Source organism: Saimiri boliviensis, chromosome 3, assembly GCF_048565385.1.
Source record: "Saimiri boliviensis isolate mSaiBol1 chromosome 3, mSaiBol1.pri, whole genome shotgun sequence".
In the NCBI taxonomy this organism is placed as follows: domain Eukaryota; kingdom Metazoa; phylum Chordata; class Mammalia; order Primates; family Cebidae; genus Saimiri; species Saimiri boliviensis.
Window position 1 is genome coordinate 69,042,739 of NC_133451.1, and position 25,781 is coordinate 69,068,519.

General features: G+C 35.8%; 1 protein-coding gene across 2 annotated transcripts in view; it reads left to right on the forward strand.

The window, feature by feature from the left end:
- The window catches only part of USO1 (USO1 vesicle transport factor), an 80,622-nt gene that overhangs the window by 39,596 nt on the left and 15,245 nt on the right, over positions 1–25,781 (forward strand). The window contains exons 5-14 of one of the 2 annotated variants that reach the window (XM_010342616.3): positions 1,924–2,024; positions 2,442–2,544; positions 2,702–2,757; positions 6,692–6,812; positions 9,840–10,018; positions 14,530–14,670; positions 17,842–17,930; positions 18,361–18,515; positions 21,411–21,622; positions 23,047–23,067. In XM_010342616.3, the coding sequence (XP_010340918.3) occupies positions 1,924–2,024; positions 2,442–2,544; positions 2,702–2,757; positions 6,692–6,812; positions 9,840–10,018; positions 14,530–14,670; positions 17,842–17,930; positions 18,361–18,515; positions 21,411–21,622; positions 23,047–23,067 (1,178 nt within the window). The remainder of the gene's footprint in view (positions 1–1,923; positions 2,025–2,441; positions 2,545–2,701; positions 2,758–6,691; positions 6,813–9,839; positions 10,019–14,529; positions 14,671–17,841; positions 17,931–18,360; positions 18,516–21,410; positions 21,623–23,046; positions 23,068–25,781) is intronic. The other variant, XM_003931984.4, reaches the window with a different exon arrangement.

Sequence of the window (25,781 nt, forward strand, 5' to 3'; positions counted from 1 at the left end):
GATCTTCAGTACAATGTTGACTAGAATTTACGAGACTGGACATTCTTGCCTCCTTCCTGATCTTAAGGGGGAAGACATTCAGTCCTTTCATCATTAAATGTGATGTTAGCTGTAAGGTTTTTGTAGTTGCTCTTGTCATCCAATCTTGACTTTAAATATCATTTATATGTTTGCCACTCTAATGTGTGTCCAACACAGACTTCTCCACAGATATCTATGTTAGTATTTATCCAACTTATTTGGTATATCCACTTCGATTTTTATAAGGTATCTCAAACTTAATATGTCCAAAACTTAACTTTTTTCTCTGTATACTTCCAACTTGCTTCTCCCACAGTGTTTCCAGTCTCGGTAAAGGCAACCCTATCCTTATAGTTCTTTAGGCCGAAAGCTTGGAAGCTTGGAATCACTCTTCCTTTTCTTTCCCCCCGGTCCCTCACACTCCTCTGTGTAACAAATCAGCAAATCATTTTCCCTCTCTTTTTTTTTTTTTTTTTTTTTTTTTCCCCGTATGTTAGGAGAGACGGGGTTTCACCATGTTGGCCAGGATGGTCTCGATCTCTTGACCTTGTGATCTGCCCTGCCTCATGTTGCTTCTTAGTAAAAATTATGACCTTTAAGGTCTAAGCCAACTTCACGGGACTCCTACCTTGATTATGCATCCTGACCTGTCTCCCTATTTTCCTTACTCCCTGACAGTCTATTCTATATAGCAAACAAAGTAATCCTTTTACAACTAAAGTATTTTTTGTTTGGATAATATAGTTTTAAGGCTCAAAAGCAGTGAAATTGTTTACTGATAGATGATTAAAAGGAATGCTTCTTGGAGTTTCTGAAGAATGAACCCAGGTTACTTAAATAATTAATCAACTGAAAAACATTTCATTTCCACTTTTGGTCTCTTCTTTTTTTCTCTTTCCTCTATAAACAATTAGATGGGATTATGACTATCAATCTTGGATCGCTGTGCTTTTCCTATCAACTGCTGGGTTTTTTCCCTCACATTTAGAAAAGAACTTTCTGAGGGATAATGGCTTTGATCTTGACTGCCAGCTTTTTTGGCTTGTAGTCACTCACTGGAGTAACATGTGGAAAATGATTCTGATGCCCAGCCGATGCTGTGATTAATTAGCTGTGTCTGGTGTGGGTGAGGAAATGGGAAGTAGTATGTTTGCATCTCTAATTTGAGTTTATAATATAGGCAAATTTTAAGTAATTCGCTCTGGCAGTTCTTGCTTTCACTTTTAGTGATCCTTTTTTTTTTTTACACAGTACCTTGAAGCAACAAATACTTTAATTAAAAAACATTTAAACATTTAAATACAATGTAAGTCCTTTAAAAAATAAGTGGGAAATTAGGTGTCAAATGCTGATTTTATTGCCGAAGAGTTTTGTCGGGTATATATATGAAAAAGATACTGAGAAATCTGGAGTAGGTTGGTTTAATTTCATAATTTTCAATAAAACTAACAATCAGCAAGGACTGTTAGTGTATTGTTTTGGGAGCAGGGGTTTTGAGATATAACTTATATACAATAAAATTTACTCTGAATTGTATTCTGAGTTTGGGCAAAAGTATATAAAAGTGCAACCACTACCACATTCCAGATAGAATATTTCTATCCCAAATTGTTTCCTTATGCCGTAAAAGAAGCTTAACCTAAAAATGTCCTTGAGAAAATGTGAATATTTAAATATGCTTTTGTTAGATATCATAAACATTTAACCAACAAAATGAATTTGAACATTATTTTAAGGATACAGCATTATATAATAATTGTGATATTGCTACCAGCCACACTGTTCCAGTGTTGAATTGTTTAAATACCAGGAAAATTATCATTTCTGCTTAACTCTTCAATGAAAGAATATTTTAAAATAACCTACCATCATGTTGAAACACTTTATTTTTGAATATTACAGAAGAAAATTCCACAAGACAGAGTGAGGATTTGGGAAGCCAATTTACAGAAATTTTCATTAAGCAGCAAGAAAATGTCACTCTTCTATTATCTTTATTGGAGGTAAATAGGGAACCTTGACATTTTTGTCATCTTAATAAGCTGCTTTTGTTGCCTTTTGGATGTTATTGAGGAAGTAACATGTATATACATTTAAAGGTAGTGAAGTTTATTATATTATAGCAAGAGATCCACATGCATGTTTCAAGAAATAAGTAATCACTTAAGATACTATCTGCTTCTTAACTTACGTTTTTACAAAATACTGTTTTGTCTCATCAGTAACAGTTTAATTAGTTTAAGCAACTTATATAAACTCTGTTTTCTTTTTATTTTTTAAATTGCTTTTTTAAAGTATGCTAAACTTCCATGCTTTCTTTACTTGTAGTTTCTGGTACAAGTTATTATTAGTTGGAAAAAAATGTTTTTCTTGAAAATGTGAATTACGGATGTTAAATATTTTATATTCTTACATTGCAGGAGTTTGATTTCCATGTCCGCTGGCCTGGTGTGAAGCTTCTTACTTCTCTTTTAAAACAACTAGGGCCTCAGGTGCAACAAATTATTTTAGTCAGTCCTATGGGTAAGTGACTTATCTTTTTTATATTATTTTGATTAAAACATGAATATCATTTCCTAGATAAGGGGACTGAAATGGTTTGTTAGCAGATTGTTAATAATTTGAGTCACTTTTTGTATTTTTGATCAACCAGCGTTTCTCACATGATTGTGTGTTCTAGGTGTTTCAAGATTGATGGACTTACTAGCAGATTCCAGGGAAGTTATACGTAATGATGTAAGTTAACTTTAAAAAGGAAATACAAAAGTATGTTGCCTTTTTTTCTCCCGCAAATAAAATCTTTGTTGTTGAGTTTTAAGAAATTAGATTTAGAAAGTTGAAGTAATGACCCTTTAAAAAAATTTTTTTTAAATTAAAAGATAGAGATGGGGGTCTCACTACATTTCCCAGGTTGGTCTTGAGTTTCTGGGCTTAAGCAGTCCTCCTGTTTTGGCCTCCCAAGGTGCTGGCATTACAGACGTGAGCACTGAGGCTGGACGGAGTAAGGACCTTTTAAAGGTATATAAAAGGCCACATTGTTTCATTCTTTCCTGGCTATCCAGTATTGTGGCTTAGATAAACCATTTTGCCATTCAAATTTATTTCTTCCAATTAATTTAGGATTTCTTACACTATCTGCTGAAAGATTGTATTTGATACCGAACTCTACCTTCAGAATTTCCTTTTCCTCTTAAAAGGTAGAGGAAATAACTCCAGACATTGAACTGTGTAAACCCAACAATGCATTACATTTGGAATCCTCACCCTTATTTGATTGAATATGTATTTCTAAGGATTGCCTTCTTAATCATAGAGACTGATTTGCTCTGGAGTTATTTTTCATTCTGATTTATATATATGTTTTATATCTGCATATGTTTGAATATTTTGTATTGATGCTAAATGTTTTGTTGCTTAAGCATTTTTCTCTGTTGTTACCTACAACTTGATAAAAATAGCAATTAGAAAAATTAAATTCTGGAGATCATATCCAGCTAATTAAATCTCCATATTTATAGTGAAATGCCCAAGACCCACAGAAACCAAGTGAAGTTAAGTGTTCTTTGTTAGCCATGCCTTACTCATCTTTTTATTTATGGTATTGGCCCTGTGACTTTTTCTTTTTTTTTTTTTTTTTTTGACTTTTTCATCCTAAGTTTTAATAAATATAATTTGGATTACTCTTAGCTTCACAACTTGTTAATGGCAAAGCAGAAACAACACTGAAGCATTCTTAACTCCTAGTCTATGGAGACAATTTTTAAAATTTGTTGTACTTAAAATTTTATGTATATCAATTCAGTATTATAGGTAGTGAAATTAATATAGTATGTAACTTATGAGAAGGGCTTTTTTATCTTTAGTATTTAATGTCATGTTTTAAGAATTGTCTTACTTAAATAGGCATCTATCTGTTGGAGATTTGGGGTCTCTTTCCTTGACTGACATCTGACTGTGTATCTTTAACACTTCTGTTCTTTTCATGACCCACAGTTAAAGTCATGCAAATCATAAAGAAATTGTATCTCCACTTATTTTCATTTTCAGATATAAAACTTATCCTTTTAAAAAAATATAACTGCATTAGGCTGGGCGTGGTGGCTCACACCTGTGATCCCACTGAGGTCAGGAGTTTGAGAACAGCCTGGCCAACATGGTGAAACCCCATCTCTACTAAAAATACCAAAAAATTAGCTGGGTGTAATGGTGGGCACCTGTAATCCCAGCTACCTGGGAGACTGAGGCAGGAGAATCGCTTGAATCTGGGAGGTGAGGTTGCAGTGAGCCAAGACCGGTGCCGTTGCACTCCACCCTGGGCAACAAGAAAGTAACTGTCTCAAAATAATAATACTAATAATAACTGCATTAATTCTGAAATCTGTTTTTCTTTAACTGTTTACCTTTTTATTCTGTTCCTAACCTTTTTTCCTCCATGTTCCACTTTTTTTTTGAGACAGACAAGTAAGTGTCTATTTATATTGGTTTTTATTTTACGATTAGAGGTTAAGTTCTGTTTTTGTTGTAATATTTAGATTATTGGTTTTTACATGTTTTGTAACCTTATTTTTAAATTTCGATACACCTATTCAAGAGGATAAGGAGAAAAGAAACTAAAATATACTAAGACCTTAAAAGATAGCAGGATCTATAGAAGTTATTTTATCTCCTTTAGTCTTTTATAAAAACTCTGTGACAAAGATATTACATGAGTATACTATACATTCATGTAATTTGCTTAAAGTTGGCACAACTAGTCAATAGGGTAACCAATTTTTTTTTTTAATTCATTAGTTTTTGGGAAACAGGCAGTGTTTGGGCAACCAGTTTTTGTTTGTTTATATTCCAATAGAGGATTCATTTATTCCAATTTTTCCTTTTGGGGGGCAACCAGTTTTTTTGTTTGTTTGTTTTTTGTTTTTTTTTTTTGAGGCAGAGTTTCACTCTTGTTACCCAGGCTGGAGTGCAATGGCACGATCTCGGCTCACCGCAACCTCTGCCTCCTGGGTTCAGGCAATTCTCCTGCCTCAGCCTCCTGAGTAGCTGGGATTACAGGCACGCGCCACCCTGCCCAGCTAATTTTTAGTATTTTTAGTAGAGACGGGGTTTCACCATGTTGACCAGGATGGTCTCGATCTCTTGACCTCGTGATCCACCCATCTCGGCCTCCCAAAGTGCTGGGATTACAGGCTTGAGCCACCGCGCCTGGCCAGCAACCAGTTTTTAAACCTACTTTAACTCAGAGCTTACATGTTTTCTCCACTGTATTTCTTTTTCCCTTTGTTAGTAATTAAACTCAAGTTTAAGTGGGAGAATTTGACATCCAAAAATAACTATTTTTACCATTTTTTCTCTTCTAAATGTTGAAAGTTGACAGGAAAATGAGTGGAATAAGCCCAATAAAGCCAGCGGCATTTTTTGTCTTATATGACTTACATTCTCAATAAGCTAATTGGCCTCTGCCAGACTTTTTACTACCTATTTGCTGTACCTCTTCTTCTGGAATAATATCTATGCTTTTTTTTCTTTTTTCTTTTTTCTTTTTCAAATTCAGGTTTTCTCAGGAGAGGACTAGATGTGTTTTGTTTTGTTTTGTTTTGTTTTGTTTTGTTTTGTTTTGTTTTTTAATATACGGAATCTCACTCTGTCACCCAGGCAGGAGTGCAGTGGCACGATATAGCATTGCAGTCTCCACCTCCCGGGTTCAAGTGATTGTCCTGCCTCAGCCTCCCAAGTAGCTGGGACTACAGGCATGCACCACCATGTCCGGCTAATTTTTGTGTTTTTAGTAGAGATGGGGTTTCACCATATTGGCCAGGCTGGTCTTGAACTCCTGACCTCATGATCCGCCCACCTCAGCCTCCCAAAGTGCTGGGATTACAGGTGTGAGCCACCACACCCAGCCACTTTTTTTTCATAAAATATTTGTTGTCTCTTTTGCCATCATGCTATTGTTGAATACTTAGGGGCTCATAAATTGCTTGTTTGATACCAGAATAATCAAAAATGGGTAACAGTTTTTCTTGAATTATAAAGAGATTATAAAATATGTAAACTATATCCAGCTTACCAGAAGCTGAGAAAAACTGGACATCAGAGGCAGAAGCTGCTGTGTGTTATCTTGTATTAGACAAGCCATTCATAAAGCATCAATTTTCATCTTCCTTTTTTCTTTTGACTTAGAATCAAGTTTTGGGTATTTGGGGGCCAGATGTTTGCAAGAATTTCTGAACTTTTCTCTGCTAGAACGTGGTAGTGTTCGTTGATTTATATTATTGAATTGCAGTGTTTTCATTATTACTATTGTGAAGCAGATACAGTGGCATTCCTGAGACAGATATATTCATGCTCAACTCTTCTTAAACCACAACAAAAGCTTTGTAGTGGTTAATGAATATGAAGGAATTGTTGTATATTTATATCATAAAATTGAAAGATAGCTAAATTAGGAATTGTCAGATGAGGATTCTAGTCTAGTCTGTGTCTCTTTGAGGTTTATAACCTTAGGGAGACAAATTGTTTAACTTCTTTGTTGTTGTTTTCCTTACATACAAAGTAAAGGAGTTGGGCTTGCAAAATTCATGTCAGTTCTAAAATTCTGTGATTTTTAAAGTAATTTTAAAATGTCTCATAAATGTTGTACTCCACTAAACATTCTATTTCTTCTCTATAGGGCGTCTTACTACTGCAGGCACTAACAAGAAGCAATGGTGCAATCCAGAAAATTGTTGCTTTTGAAAATGCTTTTGAGAGACTACTAGACATTATTACAGAGGAGGGGAACAGTGATGGAGGTATAGTATGAAGAAATTATTTGAAGACATTCCTTTTGTACTCACTAAATTGCTAGGGTCTAGGGAATACAGTTAGAGGGAGATACGAAGGCTCTTATTTATATTCTTTGTTTTTCTTTCACTATAGCATGTTGAGTATGGATTCTGTTTATCCTGTTTCATGTTTGTTAGGCTTCTGCAATCTAGGTTGTTGTCTTTCCTCATTTGGAAAATCTCACCTATCTCTCTTCAAATACTGAATTGCTATGTTTCTTCTGTTTTTCTGAAGCCATAGATTATTTTGCATGTCCTTTTGCAGATTTGGTGATAGGGAGCTGAGTTGAAGGCAGAGCTATATCCTGAGTGAATAGGGAGGACACATTGAGAATTAATGGGAAAGGTTAGAAATAGTCTTTTGGAGAATAGAAGAGCTAGTTAATTGTTATAATTAGGAAGATTTTCAAAGTGATAAGTGCCTGTAATCCCAGCACTTTGGGAGGCCAAGGGTGGATCACTGTCAGGCCTACATGGCAAAAACCTCGTCTCTACTAAAAATAAAAAAATTAGTTGGGCTTGGTGGTAAACACCTCTAATCCCAGCTACTTGGGAGGCTGAGAAGCACTTGAACCCAGGAGGTAGAGATTGCAGTGAGCTGAGATCACACTGCTATACTCTAGCCTGGGTGACAGAGTGATACTCTGTCTCCAAAAAAAAAAAAAAAAAAAAAAAAGGATAAAGGCCCCATTAAGGGTATTTACCATGATTTTACAACAGTACCAACTACTTGAATATTTAATTTCTTCTTCCCTAGCAGCACTCAGCTGCCTAGATGCAAATATAGAAAAAACTTCACAGTTTTTCACAGGGTTGGACCTTTTCTGGGAAGGTGCTATGAAAAGACAGTGAGCCAAAAGAACATAGCATTTACCTGCAGAGTGGAAGAAATGAAGATCTCTATAATCTAAGCTCGACAGGGAAGGAAATAAGGCCAGAAGAGGATTTCTAGAAGTGGGGAGAAAGGCGTCAACAAATATGTTGAAAATACTTGAGCCACAAAAATAGGTTTTAGTAAAAGAGGATTATCACCAAAGATGAAGCCAAGAAATTGAGTGGTCTAGGTATTAGACAGGTTGTTGTTGAGGTTATAAGTAAGTATGACTGCAGAACTGCCTCCTGGGATAAAGAGATTCTTACCTTAGCCTCCCGAGTAACTGAGGTTACAGGCGTGCACCACCATGGCTGGCTAATTTTTGTAATTTAATAGAGACAAGGTTTTACCATTGTTGGCCAGGCTGGCCTTGAACTCCTGACCTCAAGTGATCCATCTGCCTCAGCCTCCCAAAGTGCTGTGTGAACTACTGCACCCAGCAATTTTGACTTTCAAGTCTTAATATTTAAGAAATACATTTCATAAAGCTATAGCTGCCATAGATAGTGATTTCTCTGATGGATCTGGGCAAAGTAAATTGAAAACCTTCTGGAAAGGATTCTCCATTGTAGATGCCATAAAGGACATTTGTAATTCATGGGAAGTCAAAATACCAACATTTACAGGAGTTTCGAAGAAGTTAATTCTAATCCTCATGGATGACTTGGAGAAGTTTAAGACTTTAGTGGAAGAAGCAACTGAAGACGTAGTATAAATAATAAGAGAATTAGAAGTGCAATCTCATGATCAAATTTTAACAGATGAGGGGTTATTACTTATGGATGAACAAAGAAAGTGGTTTCTTGAGGTGGAATCTACTCCTGGTGAAGATGTGTGAACATTGGTGAAATGACAACAAAGGTTTTAGAATGTTACATCATCTTAGTTGATAAAGCAGTGGCAGGGTTTGAGAGAATTGACTCCAATTTTGAAAGAATTTCTACTGTTAGTAAAATGACTCACTGAAGACTCAGGTGGTCATTAGCGTTTTTTAGCAATGAAATATTTTTAAATTAAGGCATTTTTTTGGACATATTGCGTACCTAATAAATTACGTTATAGCGTAAACATAACTTGTGTATATACCATGAAACCGAAAAACTTGTGGGATTCACTTTATTGTGATACTTGCTTTATTGCAGAAGTAGATGTCTGTGTAGAGAAACCATTTGTGCTTATTTTTCTGTAAGCCTAAAACTCCTCTAAAAAATAATGTCTATTATTTTTAAAGTAATTGATTTTTGTCAACATACACCTCAACTAATAAGAGCAAAAGTGTGGATGTACCAGATGAGCTTACTGGCATCCTGCATCAGTCAATATGTTTATCAGAAGAAAAGGAAGTCATTAGTTAATCTATTACAGTACTTGGTAAAGTAGAGATCAATTGGAGGGTTTTCACTGTGACAATAGTAAAAGCTGTAATGTGGATGAAACTGCCCTGGAGAGTATATGTTGTAAGCAAAGAAGAAAAAGGATAAAACCATGGAGGACAGAAACAATGAAAGATTGAGCACCTGCAGAGGTGTAAGGAAAATCAGGAGACAGTAGTGTTTTAGAAACCACAGAAGGTTCAAGGAGGAGACAGATAATGTTAAGAGCTTCTTAGAGATAAAATAAGATATGGTTGAGTCATTCAACAAATGTTTAATAGTTAAGTACTGTGTATATACATGATGTTATGTCTCTGTCTCTGCTGAAGATACAGAAGTAAATAGGCTATTCACAAGTGCTTATGAATTATGATCTAGTGGAGAAGACAAACACTACCTAATAATAAAAGGATCAGGCTACTGTAAGAGCATGTAGCTAGTGACGCTAACCTAGTCCTGTAGTGTTGGTAATCATTCCTGAAAAAATGATGTTTAAGCTGGGATTTGAAGATAAACAAGGAGTTACTAAGGCGATAGGGTAGTTGATGTAGAAGTCAAGAGATCTTTGGGGTACCTGAGAAAGAGCATGCAAATTATGGCTTGTGGCTCTCAGGAACCAGAATAGACTTTCTGCCTCACCATATTGAAGAGATGCTGAACATGGAGATTTATCTTTTTAAAAACGTTTGGGAGTTTTGTGTCAGGTATTATTAGCCTTAACACTTGTGTTTTACATTATTTCTCCAGGTATAGTAGTTGAAGATTGTTTGCTTTTGCTCCAAAACTTGTTAAAAAACAACAACTCCAATCAAAATTTTTTTAAAGAAGGCTCATATATTCAACGTATGAAACCATGGTTTGAAGTTGGAGATGAAAATTCTGGCTGGTCTGCACAGAAGGTGACGAATCTACATCTAATGCTGCAGGTATACTATCCTTAGACAAAAATGTGGTAAGAATTTTGACAGTGATCCTTTCAAAGAGAAGAAAATTGCTTGTGTTTGATAAATTCTGAATATTTCATGGGTTTCAGGTTGGCTTAAAAAATCTTTAATATGGAAATTTGCAGTTATCCTCCAGCTGGAGATTCTGCCCACCCATTACTTAGCTTTGACAGTTATTAACATCTGACATTTTGTTTAATTGTTTATTCCTCTCTTTGCTGTATGATTTTAAAGCAAATCCAGACATACAGTTTCCTGATGGATTTTACATTAAGGAGTAATAGGTTAGATTGCTGATTTGAATATTTAAAAACCTGCTTTCTTAGGGCTCTAATAGAATAAATTTTAATATTCTAAATATTAAATTCAACAAATAAGTTCATTCAGTAAGCATGTACTGAGAGCCAGGCACTGGATGCTGGGAAATAAATGATCATGTCCTGCCCCCAAAGATTAGTCTGAGTTTTAAGTCTAATACATGTTAAATTGATAGACCACCTGTGAATTATTGACACTTTATGGTGAAAACTTAGTGGCAATAATAAAAGTGAGGACAGTAGGATCCCAAATTATTTCCTCATCAGAGAAAATTTTGAATTTATTTGAAGCAGTTTACTTATATACTCCTTTATTGAGTTCTCCTCCTTTAAACTCTTAAGTTTATACTAGTCTGTCTCCTTGCTTATGCACTCTTAATTCTTGTGGGCCTTTGAATGTCTCTGAATTACACCTGTGTCTCTCAGAAGTTGTGGACCTAACTAGATGGTTAGCTCCTCTGGTAATTAGAGTCTGAATATTGTCCCATGCCATGGGAATTGTCTGCAAGGATTGATTGATAATTGGGATGACCTGTGTCCTATTTTGCCAGTACAGTATTCATTTTGTAATTACTAATAGCGTCCTCTTTCACTTCAAAAGTGTCCTGGTTTGGATTATAAATTACGTAGTTACCCTAGTTAGAATTTGTCTAAAAACTGTTACAAAAGTATTTTACAGGAGAACTAAGTCACAGAGTCTATTTGTACTCCCAACTTCATCATTTCTGTTTTCAAATGTTGGTATTATATGTTTCAAGAATTTATAGTTTATTAATGTTTTAGAAACAGCATTACCAAGTGTTAAGTTTGATACTTTTTTTTTTTTTTTTTTTTTTTGGAGACGGAGTTTCACTCGTTACCCAGGCTGGAGTGCAATGGCGTGATCTCGGCTCACCGCAACCTCCGCCTCCTGGGTTCAGGCAATTCTGCTGCCTCAGCCTCCTGAGTAGCTGGGATTACAGGCACGTGCCACCATGCCCAGCTAATTTTTTTGTGTTTTTAGTAGAGACGGGGTTTCACCATGTTGACCAGGATGGTCTCGATCTTTCGACCTCGTGATCCACCCGCCTTGGCCTCCCAAAGTGCTGGGATTACAGGCGTGAGCCACCGGACCCGGCCAAGTTTGATACCTTTAACACTGCTTTTGTTTTAAGAGACAGGTTCTCACTTAGTTGCCTAGGCTGGAGTGCAGTGGTGTCATCACAGCTCATTGCAGCCTCAGCCTCCCTGGCTCGAGCAACCGTCCTACCTTAGCATCCTGAGTAGCTGGGACTACAGGCACAAGCTGGTTTTTTTTTATTTTTAGTAGACATGCGGTCTCACTGTATTGCCAGGCTAGTCAGGAATTCCTGGGATCAAGCATTTCTCCTGCCTCAGCCTCCCAAAGTACTGCCATTACAGGTGTTTGCCACTGTGACCTGGCTGTACTGCTTTCTTGATAGAGGAAATTCCTCTAGAAAATAATTTTCAAAATGTGATTAGAGTGGGTGAGAGAATCTGATGATGTTCAAAAGCATGTATTTCCTGTCAAACAGTGAAAATTTAAGTTGTTTGAGGAGGCTACCCTCCTTATGGTTTAGGGTACTATGTAAATAATTATTCTGAAGGAAGTGTTACTCTTTAGAAAGTAAAGTAGGCCAGGTGCGATGACTCACACCTGTGATCCCAACACTTGGGGAGCCCGAGGCAGGTGGGGATTACTTGAGCTCAGGAGTTCGAGACCAGCCTGGGCAACACAGTCAACAAAAAATACAAAAATCAGTCAGGTGTGGTGGTGTGTACCTGTAGTCCCAACTACTCAGGAGGCTGAGGTAGGAGGACCAAAGCCCAGGAGGTTGAGGCTGCATTGAATCATAATCATGCCACTGCACATCAGCCTGGGCAGCAGATGAGACCCTATCTCAAAAAAAAAAAAAAGAAAGAAAGAAAAACCTTACCAAAAAAATTCTCAGATTATAGCATGTAAACAGGAAAATACAGTATTCTAGTTATATGACAAGTTGATTTAAGTATTCTTTACTTTTAAAAAGTGAATAAACTAGCTTTGTGTAGCTTAGTAAAGCTTTTTTTCTCTTGTCTTAAAGACCATAAACCCCAAAGCAAAGGAACTGAGTTTAATTCATTTAAATATATTCTCCAGCTAAAATACTGAATAGTAGATGTACTCATGACTTTACAGGCCAGGACTTACCTTCTGCTATCGTTAGAACCTGTTGGAATACTTTATTTATAACTTTATTTAGTGTTGCTTGTATTTTAAGTTCTCTATTATACACCAAATAAAAACGCATTATTGTTTTCTCTGTTTGGACATACACATTCTATATGGGAACTATTCATCATCACAGTTATTATCATGATTACATTCTGATCTGCTAAAAACAGAAATTGATCTGCTTGTAGAGTTTTAATTCAAATTTTGCAGACTAAATTTCGGGAAAACATCTTTTGAAAAGTTTTTTAGTTATAAAATATTTTATTTTTTTATAAAATTACCATTTTATGATTAGTCTACCTTTTATCCCTTCAGGAGTCTCTTCTATGCCATTTTATTGGGCAGGTATTGCCAGTGGCTCCCAGAAAGCTTATAACCTTATGAGATAATCCTTTTCATTGTAGGACAGTTTTAATTACTAGAAACTTAATCTATATATTGTCATAGTCTGTCTTGATATGACACCTGTAAATTTACTCTACTCTTGCTCTCTAGAACAACACAAGTTCATTCCTTGTGAATATTTCATATATTTGTATGTTGCTATTAGATTTTCTCTTTTTATCCTCAAGTATTCCCTTTTTCTTTATTTACATCATTAGTAAAGATACTCAACTGCTATTAGATGTTAGTAGAAAATTACTGTTGATTTTGTCAGATGTAATAATGATATGATTGTGTTTTCAAAAATATTTGGAGATGCATACAGAATTATTTATGATAGAATTGACATTGCCTAGTATTTGTTTTAAATACTCAAAAAAAAAAAAAGGAAAAGAAGTAGTAAGGGTAGTAGGGAAATAAATTAAGGGAGGAAAAAACACCAGAAATCTCACTAGAAAAGTCCAAGGACAGGAATCAGTGTAATTCTGACCTTCTTTTTAGTGACATCAGTTTATTAATGAATGCTCTTTGAGATGTCTGTTAAGCCAGACGTGGAAACATCTAAATCTATTTTGTCATTATTCACTCACTTAACTATTGGTTGAAGTTTTTCTCTAATTCTAATGATTTCTGGTCACCATTTTATTCAACAACAATAAAAATAGCACCTTTCAAACCTTTTTTTTTTTTTTTTTTTTTTTTTTTAGTATTTAGCTCTTCCTCTTCCCTCACAAAAAAAATCCCCTTTCTTAGTGGACTTATTCCATAGATCATAATACGTGCTGGCTGTACTAATAAAAGTGTTTTAGTCTACTCACTTAAATCATTGATTACTTCTGTATCTCTCTTATAAAAATAATGGTTAACATTTATATAGCACTTTGATGTTAACAAAGTATTATCATATATACCCCCATTTGATCTTGATTTACAAGATTTTGTACCTACATGTACACATAACTCTAGTTTTAAATGTGAGATACATGTTAAGTGACTTTGGAGACATAACTATGTTAAGTAGTTATTTGAGATGACTTTTTTCATGTTTCTGAAATTTCATGTTTACAATCCAAGTAATCATAGAATCATAGGGATTTAATTGGCATTAGCAATCAATAGAGCCCATCCCATGTCTCCAGTTGTTGGTTTTAGCCTCTCTTTAAATACTTGCAGTCTAGGGAAAGTTTATCACACATCAAGTCATTTTGTTTTCAGACCTGCTCTCTTATTAGGTAGTTAAATATTAACTTGATAAGTAATCTGCCACTCTGTAACTTATTCATTCATTTACTTATTAAATATGCACTGTTAAAAGTAATATGCTTGTTTGGGAAAACAAAACTGACCAAGGCAGTTTCTCTCTGTAAGTTCACAAAATCTCCTGAAGAGGACAACGTTAAGTAAGTAGCATAATGTAATGTTACTATAACAGAACTATTGCCGTGGGAGCACAAAAGAAAGAGCACCTAAATATGGCCGAGCAAGTAAGGGAGTACTTCAGAGTTCACATAGAACAGATTTGCCTCAAGCCTTTCAAATCCTTAAAAGACAAATTTTGTTCTCTCTTTCTTTCACAGCTTATTCGTGTACTGGTATCTCCCACCAACCCTCCTGGTGCTACCAGTAGCTGCCAGAAGGCTATGTTCCAGTGTGGGTTATTGCAGCAGCTTTGTACTATCCTAATGGCTACTGGAGTTCCTGCTGATATCCTGACTGAGGTAAAGCAAATGAAGTCAAAGGCAACTCTGCGGAAGTTGGAATCCTGAATCCTAAGAAGAACTGGATATTTGCTGAAGGAAAAACATGGTTTTTTTTTTAAGAAAAAACATGTTTTTAGGTTAAATTTTTTTAATGATCTTACTGAAATATAATTCACATAATGATAAAAGTATTGATTCCAAAAGATATACTCATCCCTCAAGTTTTATAGTATATAAATAATCATGTTAAAGCTATTAAAGATCTCTCATTAATTTTATTATATTCAACAGGAGTACACAGTATGATTTATGATTTTATTTTGAAAACAAATTGACTTAGTCGTACTCAACTGGTAGATTCATTGAATAGTAAATTATTTTCCCCTGATGTGTATTTTCTGTTGCTTACTTATAAGAAAAAGAAGTTAATTTGAAGAACAGAAGTTTATTTAATTTTTTTTAATTTTTCTCAAATTAACACATGAAATATTAAAAGTACAAATAATAATAAAAGTTTTATAACAAAAATAACTGCCTTCAGCCTCTCTTGGCCTTAGTGTAAGTCCTACTTTACTTCCTCATGTTGCCCCATAATTATTTTATGGAATATATATTTAAATCAGTAGTTGGGGCTTATATTTTTACAGTGGTACTGATACCATTCCTGCTAAGCCAAATAGATCCCTATATGCTTTTTTAAGTATATATTTTTCTCATCCATGAGTCATAATTGTGTTCTTCATTTTATTGTTACTCTATATATGCATAGGTATATATGCTTAACAATCATGTGCTTAATACTTCACTCTGCACCTCAGGCCATCTGCACACCCTCCATTCTCCTACTCCAGTCTGGGTTTTAATTCTGCCCCATGTCTTTTGTCCTGAGTCTTTTCTTTTGCAATCCTCCTAGGATTTCCTTTACTTCTCTCCCGACTTGGTTATCTGGATCTCATATCTTTTTTTTTTTTTTTTTTTTTTTTTTTTTGTACGGAGTCTCACTCTGTTGCCCAGCATAGAGTGCAGTGGCATGATCTCGGCTTACTGCAACTCCTGCCTCCTGGATTCAAGCAATTCTCCCACATCAGCCTCCCAAGTAGCTGGGATTACAGATGCTTGCCACCACACCTGGCTAATTTTTATAATTTTAGTAGAGACAGTGTCTCATTATGTTAGCCAAGCTGGTCTTAAACTCCTGACTTCAAATGATCCACCTATCTTGGCCCCTGACCTCAAATGATCCACCCATCTTGGCCTCCCAAAGTCGTTTGCAAATGTGAACCAATGCTCCTGGCCTAGATCCTCTCTTTTTCCTCTATCTCTTGGTTCATTATTTTATTTTTCTTAATTTTCTTTTTTTGTTGTTTTTTTTTTTGTTTGTTGGTTGGTTGGTTGTTTTTTTGGGGGGTTTTGGGGGTTTTTTGTTTTGACACAGAGTTTTGCTCTTGTCACCCAGGCTGGAGTGCAATGGCGTGATCTCAGCTCACTGCAACCTCTGCCTCCCGAATTTGAGGAATTCTCCTGCCTCAGTCGCCCAAGTAGATGGGATTACAGGGATCTGCCACCAGGCCCATCTAATTTTTTGTATTTTTATTAGAGACAGGGTTCCACCACATTGGCCAGGTGGCCTTGAACTCCTGACCTCAGTTGGTCTGCCTGCTTCAGCCTCCCAAAGTGCTGGGATTACAGGCGTGAGCCACTGCATCCTGCCATTATTCTTTTTAATTTTAAAAAAAAAAACCCAGTAAATGACAAGATCTTTTTTTTTTTTTTTTTTTTTTTTTAGCTCTTTCATGTCTGAAAATGTCATTTCTCCACTTTCAGAATTCTGTGTTTGGCTAGATGTGGAACTCGGGGTTGGAAATCACCAACTCTCAGGTTTTAGAACATCATTCCAGTGTTGCTCTTTAGGAAGTTTGAAGCCATTATAATTCTACTCTTTTTGTTTTGTTTTGTAATCTTTCTCTCTAGAAACTTTGATGGTTTTCTGAAATTTACTGATGATGTACTTTCCTGTAGACCTTTTCCCCACTCCCTTGTTCCCCAGTTATTTTTATCATTCACTAGGCACTTTTAGCTGGAAACACGTATCCTTCAGTTCAGAGGATGTTTTTGGCATTCTTTGATAGTTTTCTCTTTTCTGTGTTGTTGTTGTTGTTGTTGTATTGAGACAGAGTCTCACTCTGTTGCCCAGGCCAGAGTGCTCTGGTGTGATCTCGGTGCACTGCAACCTCCACCTCCCGGGTTCAAGCAATTCTCCTGCCTTAGCCTCCCAAATTATGGCTTACAGGCACACGCTACCACACCCAGCTAATTTTGTATTTGTAGTAGAGACAGGGTTTCACCATGTTGGCTAGTCTGGTCTTGAACTCCTGACCTCAAGTGAGCCACTGCACCTGGCCTCTTTTCTCTTCTCTTTCTGCGACTCTATTAGTAGACTTTATGGATAATTTGTCTTTTTACAAGTTAATTTTTAATTAACAAAAATTGTATATATTTATCTTGTATAACATGTTTTGAGATAGTCTTTTTTTAAAAAACTTTTTCCTTAACTTGAATTTTTTAATGTTTTAAATTTGTTCTCTGATTTTTCTTTTAAAACCTTTTTTTTTTTTTTTTTTTTTTTTTCAGAGTCTCTCTCTATTGCCCAGGCTGGAGTGCAGTGGCGCAATCTCCGCTCACTGCAACCTCCACCTCCCAGGTTCAAGCAATTATCCTGCCTCAGCCTCCTGAGTAGGTGGGACTACAGGCATGTGCTGCCATGCCTGGCTAATTTTTTTGTATTTTTAGTAGAGACAGGGTTTCACCATGTTGGCCAGGATGGTCTTGATCACCTGACCTCATGATCTTGCCGGCCTTAGACTCCCAAAGTGCTGGGATTACAGGCGTGATCCGCCACGCCTGGCCCTTTTTCTGTTTTTATGGAAATAGATATTTTATAGAGAGTATTATTATAGTTTCTGAGATTTAAAATGCATGTTGTATTATTTTTATTGGAGACCCATGCTTATAAGCTTTAAAATTTTATCTTCAGCAAGTGTTACAAGATTATAATGCTATCATTAATGTTTTTTTGGTCTGAATTTTGGCACTTTAAAAGTGGGATATAACATTTTTTTCTATTGAAAAGAGATTTTCCTTCTTGACTTAATTTCTCTAAATGTTCTTTTCCTTTTCTCCCCTTAACAGACCATAAATACTGTGTCAGAAGTTATTCGGGGCTGCCAAGTAAACCAGGACTACTTTGCATCTGTAAATGCACCTTCAAACCCACCAAGGTAGAAGAAGGGAAATACTGAGATTACTCTGAGGAAGTAAAAACTTTGCGTTGTTAATGTGTTTCATATACACATTTTTTTTTTCATATACACATCTTACTCTTTTTAAAGAAGTTGAGTTGTGTGTTTTGAAACTAGAAATTATCTGATAAGATAAATAATGTTTTGGTATTTTAAAAGAGTTGGTAGTCTTTGGAATTTAGATACTTAGATTCAAATGTCACATCATCCACATCCTAGCTGTATGCCTTAAGTAAGCAGTCACTTCATTTCTGTTAGCTAAAGTTTTCTGTGAAATAGAGATGGAAATACTTAATTAACTTGCTGGCGTTCTGGTTATGATTCTTCAATCAACAAAAATGACCAGTTATTGACTTATATACATGGGTTGCAATGTTTTATTTTGTTCTTTTCTTTTTAAATGCAACAGACCGGCAATTGTAGTACTTCTCATGTCCATGGTTAATGAAAGGCAGCCATTTGTTTTGCGCTGTGCTGTTCTCTATTGTTTCCAGTGTTTCTTGTATAAAAACCAAAAAGGACAAGGAGAAATCGTGTCGACACTGTTACCTTCTACCATTGATGGTAAATAATTTAGTTCTAATTTTTATTTGAAAAAGCAAATCATTGTCTTTCAAACTTTTAATCGAATGTTTATTTGTATGCTTTAACCTAAAACATGCTTAGGAGAAGGGGGAGAAAAACAACTGAATTCTAAGGCCTGCAGGTCAATTTAGACAATAGGTTTTGGAGTCAGACTAGAGTTTGCATTGCAGAATTTTCACTTTTGCTGTATCACTTTTGCCATATAACTTTTTAACTTGAGTCTTAACTGAGTTATGGGGGGATAATAATACTTATCTGTATGTGGGGATAATACTGCATTAGGAACATTGTGAGGATTAATACAGTTACATGCATTACATTACCTAAAATACTCACTCCAAAACTTAGCATGTATAGATGCCCGTAACAGAATCTACTGTTAATTATAATTGTCATTCTGAAGATAAATTTTGCCAGGTGCTATGGCTCATGCCTATAATCCCAGCACTGGGAGGCTGAGGTGGGGGGATCCCCTAAGGCCAGGAATTCAAGACTAGCCTAGCCAACATGTTGAAACCCCATTTCTACTGATAATACAAAACTCAGCTGCGCATGGTGGCAGGCACCTGTAATCCCAGCTATTCAGGAGGCTGAGGCAGAATCACTTGAATCCAGGAGGCAGAGGTTGCAGTGAGCCGAGATTGTGCCACTGCACTCCAGCCTAGAGAACAGAGCAAGATTCTGTCTCAAAAATAAAAATATTTTAAAAGAATGAATTTTACCATTAGATCATGTTTAACTTTGTTCAGTCTGTTGTTCTAGTATAGGTTAGAGCCATTACCCTTTTTATGGGTTCTTTAAATATTTCATCTTACGTAAGATAAATTTTTTAAGTATTTACCTTTGTTAACTTTAAACTTTAAGAGCAATTTTGTAAAGGTAATTGGAAACATCAATAAAAATCATTTTAATTACATACATTGAGGTTTTTTGTTAGAATTTGTCTGTTTAATTATATTTACTAAAAAAATTTTTTTTGATAAAAAATTAATTAACGTGAAAAAATCACTGACCATTAGTGAAAATAAGACGCTGATGTAGTCGAATGATCAAAATGTGGTAGTTCCTTAAGTTTGTTTTAGAAATGTTGTTTTTAATTAAGGTAATAATTTTTTGGAATGTTAACCATCATTAGTTTGATGCCTAAAGTATTATAATACAAGTTGAACATCCCAAATCTGAAATCTGAAATGCTTTTTTTTTAACATTCCTTCGAGCATTTGACTTTTGTGTTTCAAGCAATCTAATTGCACTAATTTAGTAATTTTTAAATATATACATAAGCCTGGCGTGGTGGCTTACATCTATAGTTCCAGCACTTTGAGAGGCCAAGGCAGGCAGATTGTTTGAGTCTAGGAGTTCAAGACCAGCCTGGGCAACATAGCAAAACCCCATCTCAACTAAAAATACAAAAAATTAGGCCAGGCATGGTGGCTCATTCCTGTAACCCCAGCACTTTGGGAGGCCAAGGTATGTGGATCATCTGAGGTTAGGAGTTCAAGACCAGCCTGGTCAACATGGTGAACCCCACCTCTACTAAAAATAACAAAAATTAGCCAGGAGTGATGGCAGGTGCCTGTAATCCCAACTACTAAGGAGACTGAGGTAGGAGAATTGCTTGAATTTGGGAGGTGGAGGTTGCAGTGAACCGAGATCATGCCATTGCACTCCAGCCTGGACAACAAGAGTGAGGCTCCGTCTTGCGAAAAAAAAAAATTAGCCAGGCATAGTGGCATACGCCAGTAGTCCTAGCTACATGGGAGGCTGAGGTGGGAGAATCACCTGAGCCTGGGAGGTCGAGGCTGCAGTGAACCAAAATCACACCCCTGTACTCCAGCCTGGGCAACCAGAGTGAGACTCTGTCTCCAAAAAAAATAAAAAATAAAATATACACTTACATTTTTTATTAGAGTCACCCTGTTGTGCAGTCAAGTGGTACGTCATATTCATTTTTTCTAACAATATTTTTGTACTCATTATCCCCTCCTTCCCCCAACTTCCTACTACCCTTCCCTGCCTCTCATAACCATCTTTCTTATCTCTCTGTCCATGAATTCAATTGTTTTGATTTTTAGATTCCACAAATAAAGGTAAATAAATTTTACCTTCTACCATTGATGGCAAATAATTTCGTTCTAATTTTTATTTGTTCTCACTTATTTGTGAGAACAAATGTTTGTCTTTATGTACCTGGTTTATTTCACTTAACATAATGATCTCTAGGTTCACCTGTGTTGTTGTAAATGACTGGATCTCATTGTTTTATATGGCTGAATAGTACCCCATTATGTGTATATGCCACATTTTCTTTCTGAAATACTTAAGGTCCCAAGCCTTTTGGATAAGGACACTCAACCTGTGTTTCGTTTTCCTTTTCTTTCTTTCTTTCTTTCTTTCTTTCTTTCTTTCTTTCTTTCTTTTTTTTTTCTTTTGGAGATAGGATCTCACTCTTGTCCAGGTTGGAATGCAGTGGTGCAATCGTAGGTCACTGCAGCCCCAAACTCCTGGGCTCAAGTGATCAAGGCCTTAGCTTCCCAAGTAGCTAGGACTACAGGAGTGCACCACCAACTCCTGGCCTCAAGGGAGCCACCTACCTTGGCCTTCCAAAGTTCAGGCATGAACCACCATCCCAGCCTCACCCTGCATTTCTTTGTTCTGTTACTTTTCTTCCAAGATAACTTTCTCATTGTTCATTTTGCTTTGAAAAGCAGACTCTTACCATTTTGAAAGTATATTTAATACTGCTAAGTAACACATTTAATAATTATATTTAATGGTATTTCACACTATGTGTACAGAAAACAACAATTTATTTAAAATTTGGTTAACATCAAAATCTAATATATTTTTATTGTCTGCCTGCCATCTTTGTAGCAACAGGTAATTCAGTCTCAGCTGGGCAGTTATTATGTGGAGGATTGTTTTCTACTGATTCACTTTCAAACTGGTGTGCTGCTGTGGCCCTTGCCCATGCTTTGCAAGAAAATGCTACCCAGAAAGAACAGTTGCTCAGGGTTCAACTTGCTACAAGTATCGGCAACCCTCCAGTTTCTTTACTGCAACAGTGCACCAATATCCTTTCACAGGTAAAGTTTTGCATGAAACTTCTCTAACGGAATAAAGTTCTGGCTATATGTTTTAGTATCAGTGATACAAGGATTTAAGGGTGTCTTTAGATGCAGATGAAAAAGGACAAAAATTCTGCTTATTAGTTTATTGTAACCAGAAACAGCTTTGTGGAGAAAAAGCAATAAGTACTCTTGTAGGGATAGTTTTGCCAAATAGTTATAAGGTCTGCATCATGATGAAAATACGGGGTTTTGTCTTGTTTTTAAATTATCTACAGTTCTTTGCATGTAATTTTCTCTTTCTTCTCAGTAACTGAATTCAAGTTAGTTTATGGGAAGAAATAGAGTAATGTAGTTCATAGCTGTGTATTTCCCTCTTTCTCTTCCCAAAGCAACTGATCATCTGGAAGCAATGGAATAGTGGTCCATTGTACATATAGTTATACAGTATATCCCCTTGATGTTTGTGAGTTCTTAAATCCTCAAGTCCCAGTGCATATAATTTACCTACTAAGATGAAGGAAAACAACAAAAAGTTTTGCGTGTCTTGGACTCTTAATGAGAACAACAAAGCTTTATTGAAGAGTAGATGCTAGGCATTTAGAAATGTTACTTTACTGTTACATGATTTGCCCACATGTACCAATCTTGCTATTGAACAGTTCAAGTTCATGCTTTAGCAAAACTGTAAAATTACTGACATTTAGAGTCAGGGAGAGTAAAAATGTAGCTAAATCTATAATTGTTCTGTATACTGCTCTAGCAATAGACTTATCCTGCCCACTCCCCATAATAATGTGGCTGTGTCCTTCTTTAGTTTTTAATTCTTCCACACTCGTTTAATTTTTCCTCATTTTGAGCTTTTAAAGAAACATCAGTCTACCATCCATGGAAATCATAAATGAAAGCTTAAAAAGTAACTGTAGTGAAAAGGAAGTTAAAGTTTAGAACTGGTTTACTTTAGTTGAAAGCTTACTTTGTCTTTCTTTATCACTTATCTCTTAGAGATTTAAAAAACTACCCCAAATTTTTATATCTTTACCTATTTATTACTTGGCATCCTCATGTTACTATCTGTTAAAAACAGTTTTTTAAAAAAGCCAAACAGTAATTAACTGTCTCGTCGTCATCATCACCACAGACTTCACTTTAACATTGAAGTTACAATGAATGCATGATGAGAAGTACTAAAGATGGTGGCGTCTTCCCCTTTCTTAAGTAATCAGAGTGCTGTAAAATTATCCTTTCTCTTCTAAAAGATATATCCTCTAAATGTATCCTCTTTTTATTGTATAAAAGAAGTATTATCAGAACTATCCTGTCCCAAATGATTGAATTGAGTCTATAGAGAGACTATGAAAAAGTATTTGAGGGATTTTTCCAGATTTAGACTTCTCTAAAGTAGTAGTATGTATGAATAATTTGTAATATATAATTTGCAGGGTGATAAGATCGACAGACGGGTATGTATCACTTGATTAAGCTTAGGCATTTTACTCTTACAGCAAAGCTTTTTCTCTGTCTTGGGTTTTGCTGATTGGTTTTTTTTTAACTGCTTGTTTGAAGTTACATTCTACTCACACTTTTGCGTGTCGGCCAATTTATCTCTATCCTAAGTGGCTCTCCAATTTTTCTCCATGGGATATTGTAGTGGTGTTACTAAACACTGTGGGAATGAAAATCTGAATCTATACTTAATGCTTCTTCTGGGGATTGCTTGCACTTTCTGGAATTCCTTGGTTTTGATTTTTTTGTTTTTTCTCCAAGCTTGCCTATTTATTTTCTCTGAAGCCATTTTAAAGGAACTAGAATTTAGGGTTAAGAATTTTGTCTTTAGTCAATCAGCATATGAAAGAACGTGATGACTTTTGTACCAGATTATTTTAAATATACAATAGTAAGTATGATTTTGTGATTTAAAATATTTTAAATTAAATATGGATTATTCTGAATATAATCCATATGCTAGAACTACCATTTAAGGATTAGTTTTTTCTGTATACAGGGAAAGTGCTATTTTTGTTTTGTTTTGTGTGAGTGTTTGGCAGAAAAGGAGTGTACCTTAATATCTATGTTTGGGCATGGGTTTCAGTTGAATAATGTGGGTAGTAATAAACAAGGTCTTGTTATGAATTGTATCTTTGTGTATGAGCATGATTTAACACGTGTCAATAACTTACATATGTATTTTGCCACTTTAGCCTATCGAATTTATAAATATACATATCAGTCATTTAAAAGGCATTTTTTTAAGGTATTAATTTATATACAATAAAATGCACAGACCTTCTGTGTTTCATGTGATGAGTTTGGGTGTTTGAGTGCATCTCTGTAACCACCACCCAAAACAAGATATAGAACATTTTCATAATCCCAGAAAGTTCCATCATGCCCTTTTCTGTTTTGTTTTGTTTTGTTTTGTTTTTTGTTTTTGAGCCGGAGTCTCGCTTTTGTTGCCTGGGCTGCAGTGCAGTGGCACAATCTCAGCTCACTGCAACCTCTACCTTCTGAATTCAAGCGATTCTCCTGCCTCAGCCTCCCAAGTAGCTGGGATTACAGGTGTCCACCACGCCTGGCAAATTTTTGTATTTTTAGTAGAAACAGGGTTTTACCATGTTGGCCAGGCTGGTGTCAAACTCCTATCTCAGGTGATCCACCCACCTTGGCCTCCCAAAGTGCTGGGATTATAGGCATGAGCCACCACACCCAGCCCTCAGCTTCAAATATTTTGTTTGTAATTCTCTTTTATCCTGTAAAATCTGTGGTTTCTAATTACCCCTCAGAATGTTCTCAAATTACAATTTTAGCCTCCATTTGTTTTTTTCAAATCTCCTCAATGGTTCACACAATCTAGGGGCTCTGGGAAGAAGTGTGTACTTTAAAATTCATATCCTCCACCCATTTTATATTAAAGTACTTACCTCTTGTTTTTAATAGAAGTTACAGACTTTTTTTTTTTCTGGTATGTCATTTGCCTTTTCTGCATTTTAAGTCATGCTTAGAAAGGCCTTTTTGTGTTCAGATTTTAAGAATTTACTAGGCCAGGCATGGTAGCTCACACCTGTAATATTAGCACTTTGGAAGCTGAGGTGGGGGCATCACTTGAGCTCGGGAGTTCAAGGCTTCAGTCAGCTATGATTGCTGCACTCCAGCCTGGTAGACAGAGCGAGACCCAGTCCCTACTTCCCTCAAAAAAGATTCTAAGGAATTTATGCTTCTATTTTCATCTTATACCTTCACTTTTGTTTTGTTTTGTTTTTTGCATTTAATTCTTGTTCTGTTTTTCTCAGCGAACTACATGAGTTACAGATCCACTGATCTTTTTCTAGAGAGCTATCTAGTTTTCCCCAAATCTTTTAAGTCTGTAACTCACTGATGGTTATATGCCACATTTTTCATATGCTAAATTCTCATTTGTATGTGGACCCATTTTTCTGGATTTTTGTATTCTGTCTCTTGATTCCTGCCTGTTCATGATCTACTGTTCTCTATTTTTCTTTCTTTCTTTTTTTTTTTTTTACAGTATCTCTAATCTCACTTTTTTCTTTTGATCTTCAGAATCAGGTTATTTGTTCCACTAGCAAAAAAAATAGAAAAGAAAACTCATAGTAATTTTTATTTGACACATTAATTTTGTGTTTTTTTTTGTTTGTTTTGTTTTGTTTTTGAGATGGTGTCTCAGTCTGTTGCCCAGGCTGGAGTGCAGTGGTGTGAACTCTGCTCACTGCAACCTCCACCTCCCAGGTTCAAACAATTCTTCTGCCTCAGCCTCCCAATAGCTGGGACTATAGGCATGCTAATTTTTGTATTTTTAGTAGAGGCAGGGTTTAACCATGTTAGTCAGGCTGGCCTTGAATTCTGGACCTCAGGTGATCCAACCCACCTCAGCCTCCCAAAGTGCTGGGATTACAGGCACATTACTTCTATAAATTAACTTAGAATTAATATCTTTATGATGTTGCATCTCCTATCTATGAACATGGTAGCTTTTTATTGGTTTGTGTCTGTTTTTATGCTCTTTAGGAATGTTTTAAAATGTTTCTTGTTTAGGTTTTATACCATTTTGATTAGATTCTCTCCTGAATACTTTTATCTTTTTTGTTTCTTTAATAAATGGAGTGTTCCATTCTGTCTTCTAACTGGTTATATTTGACTTTGCTCATCTTATCCTTCAATT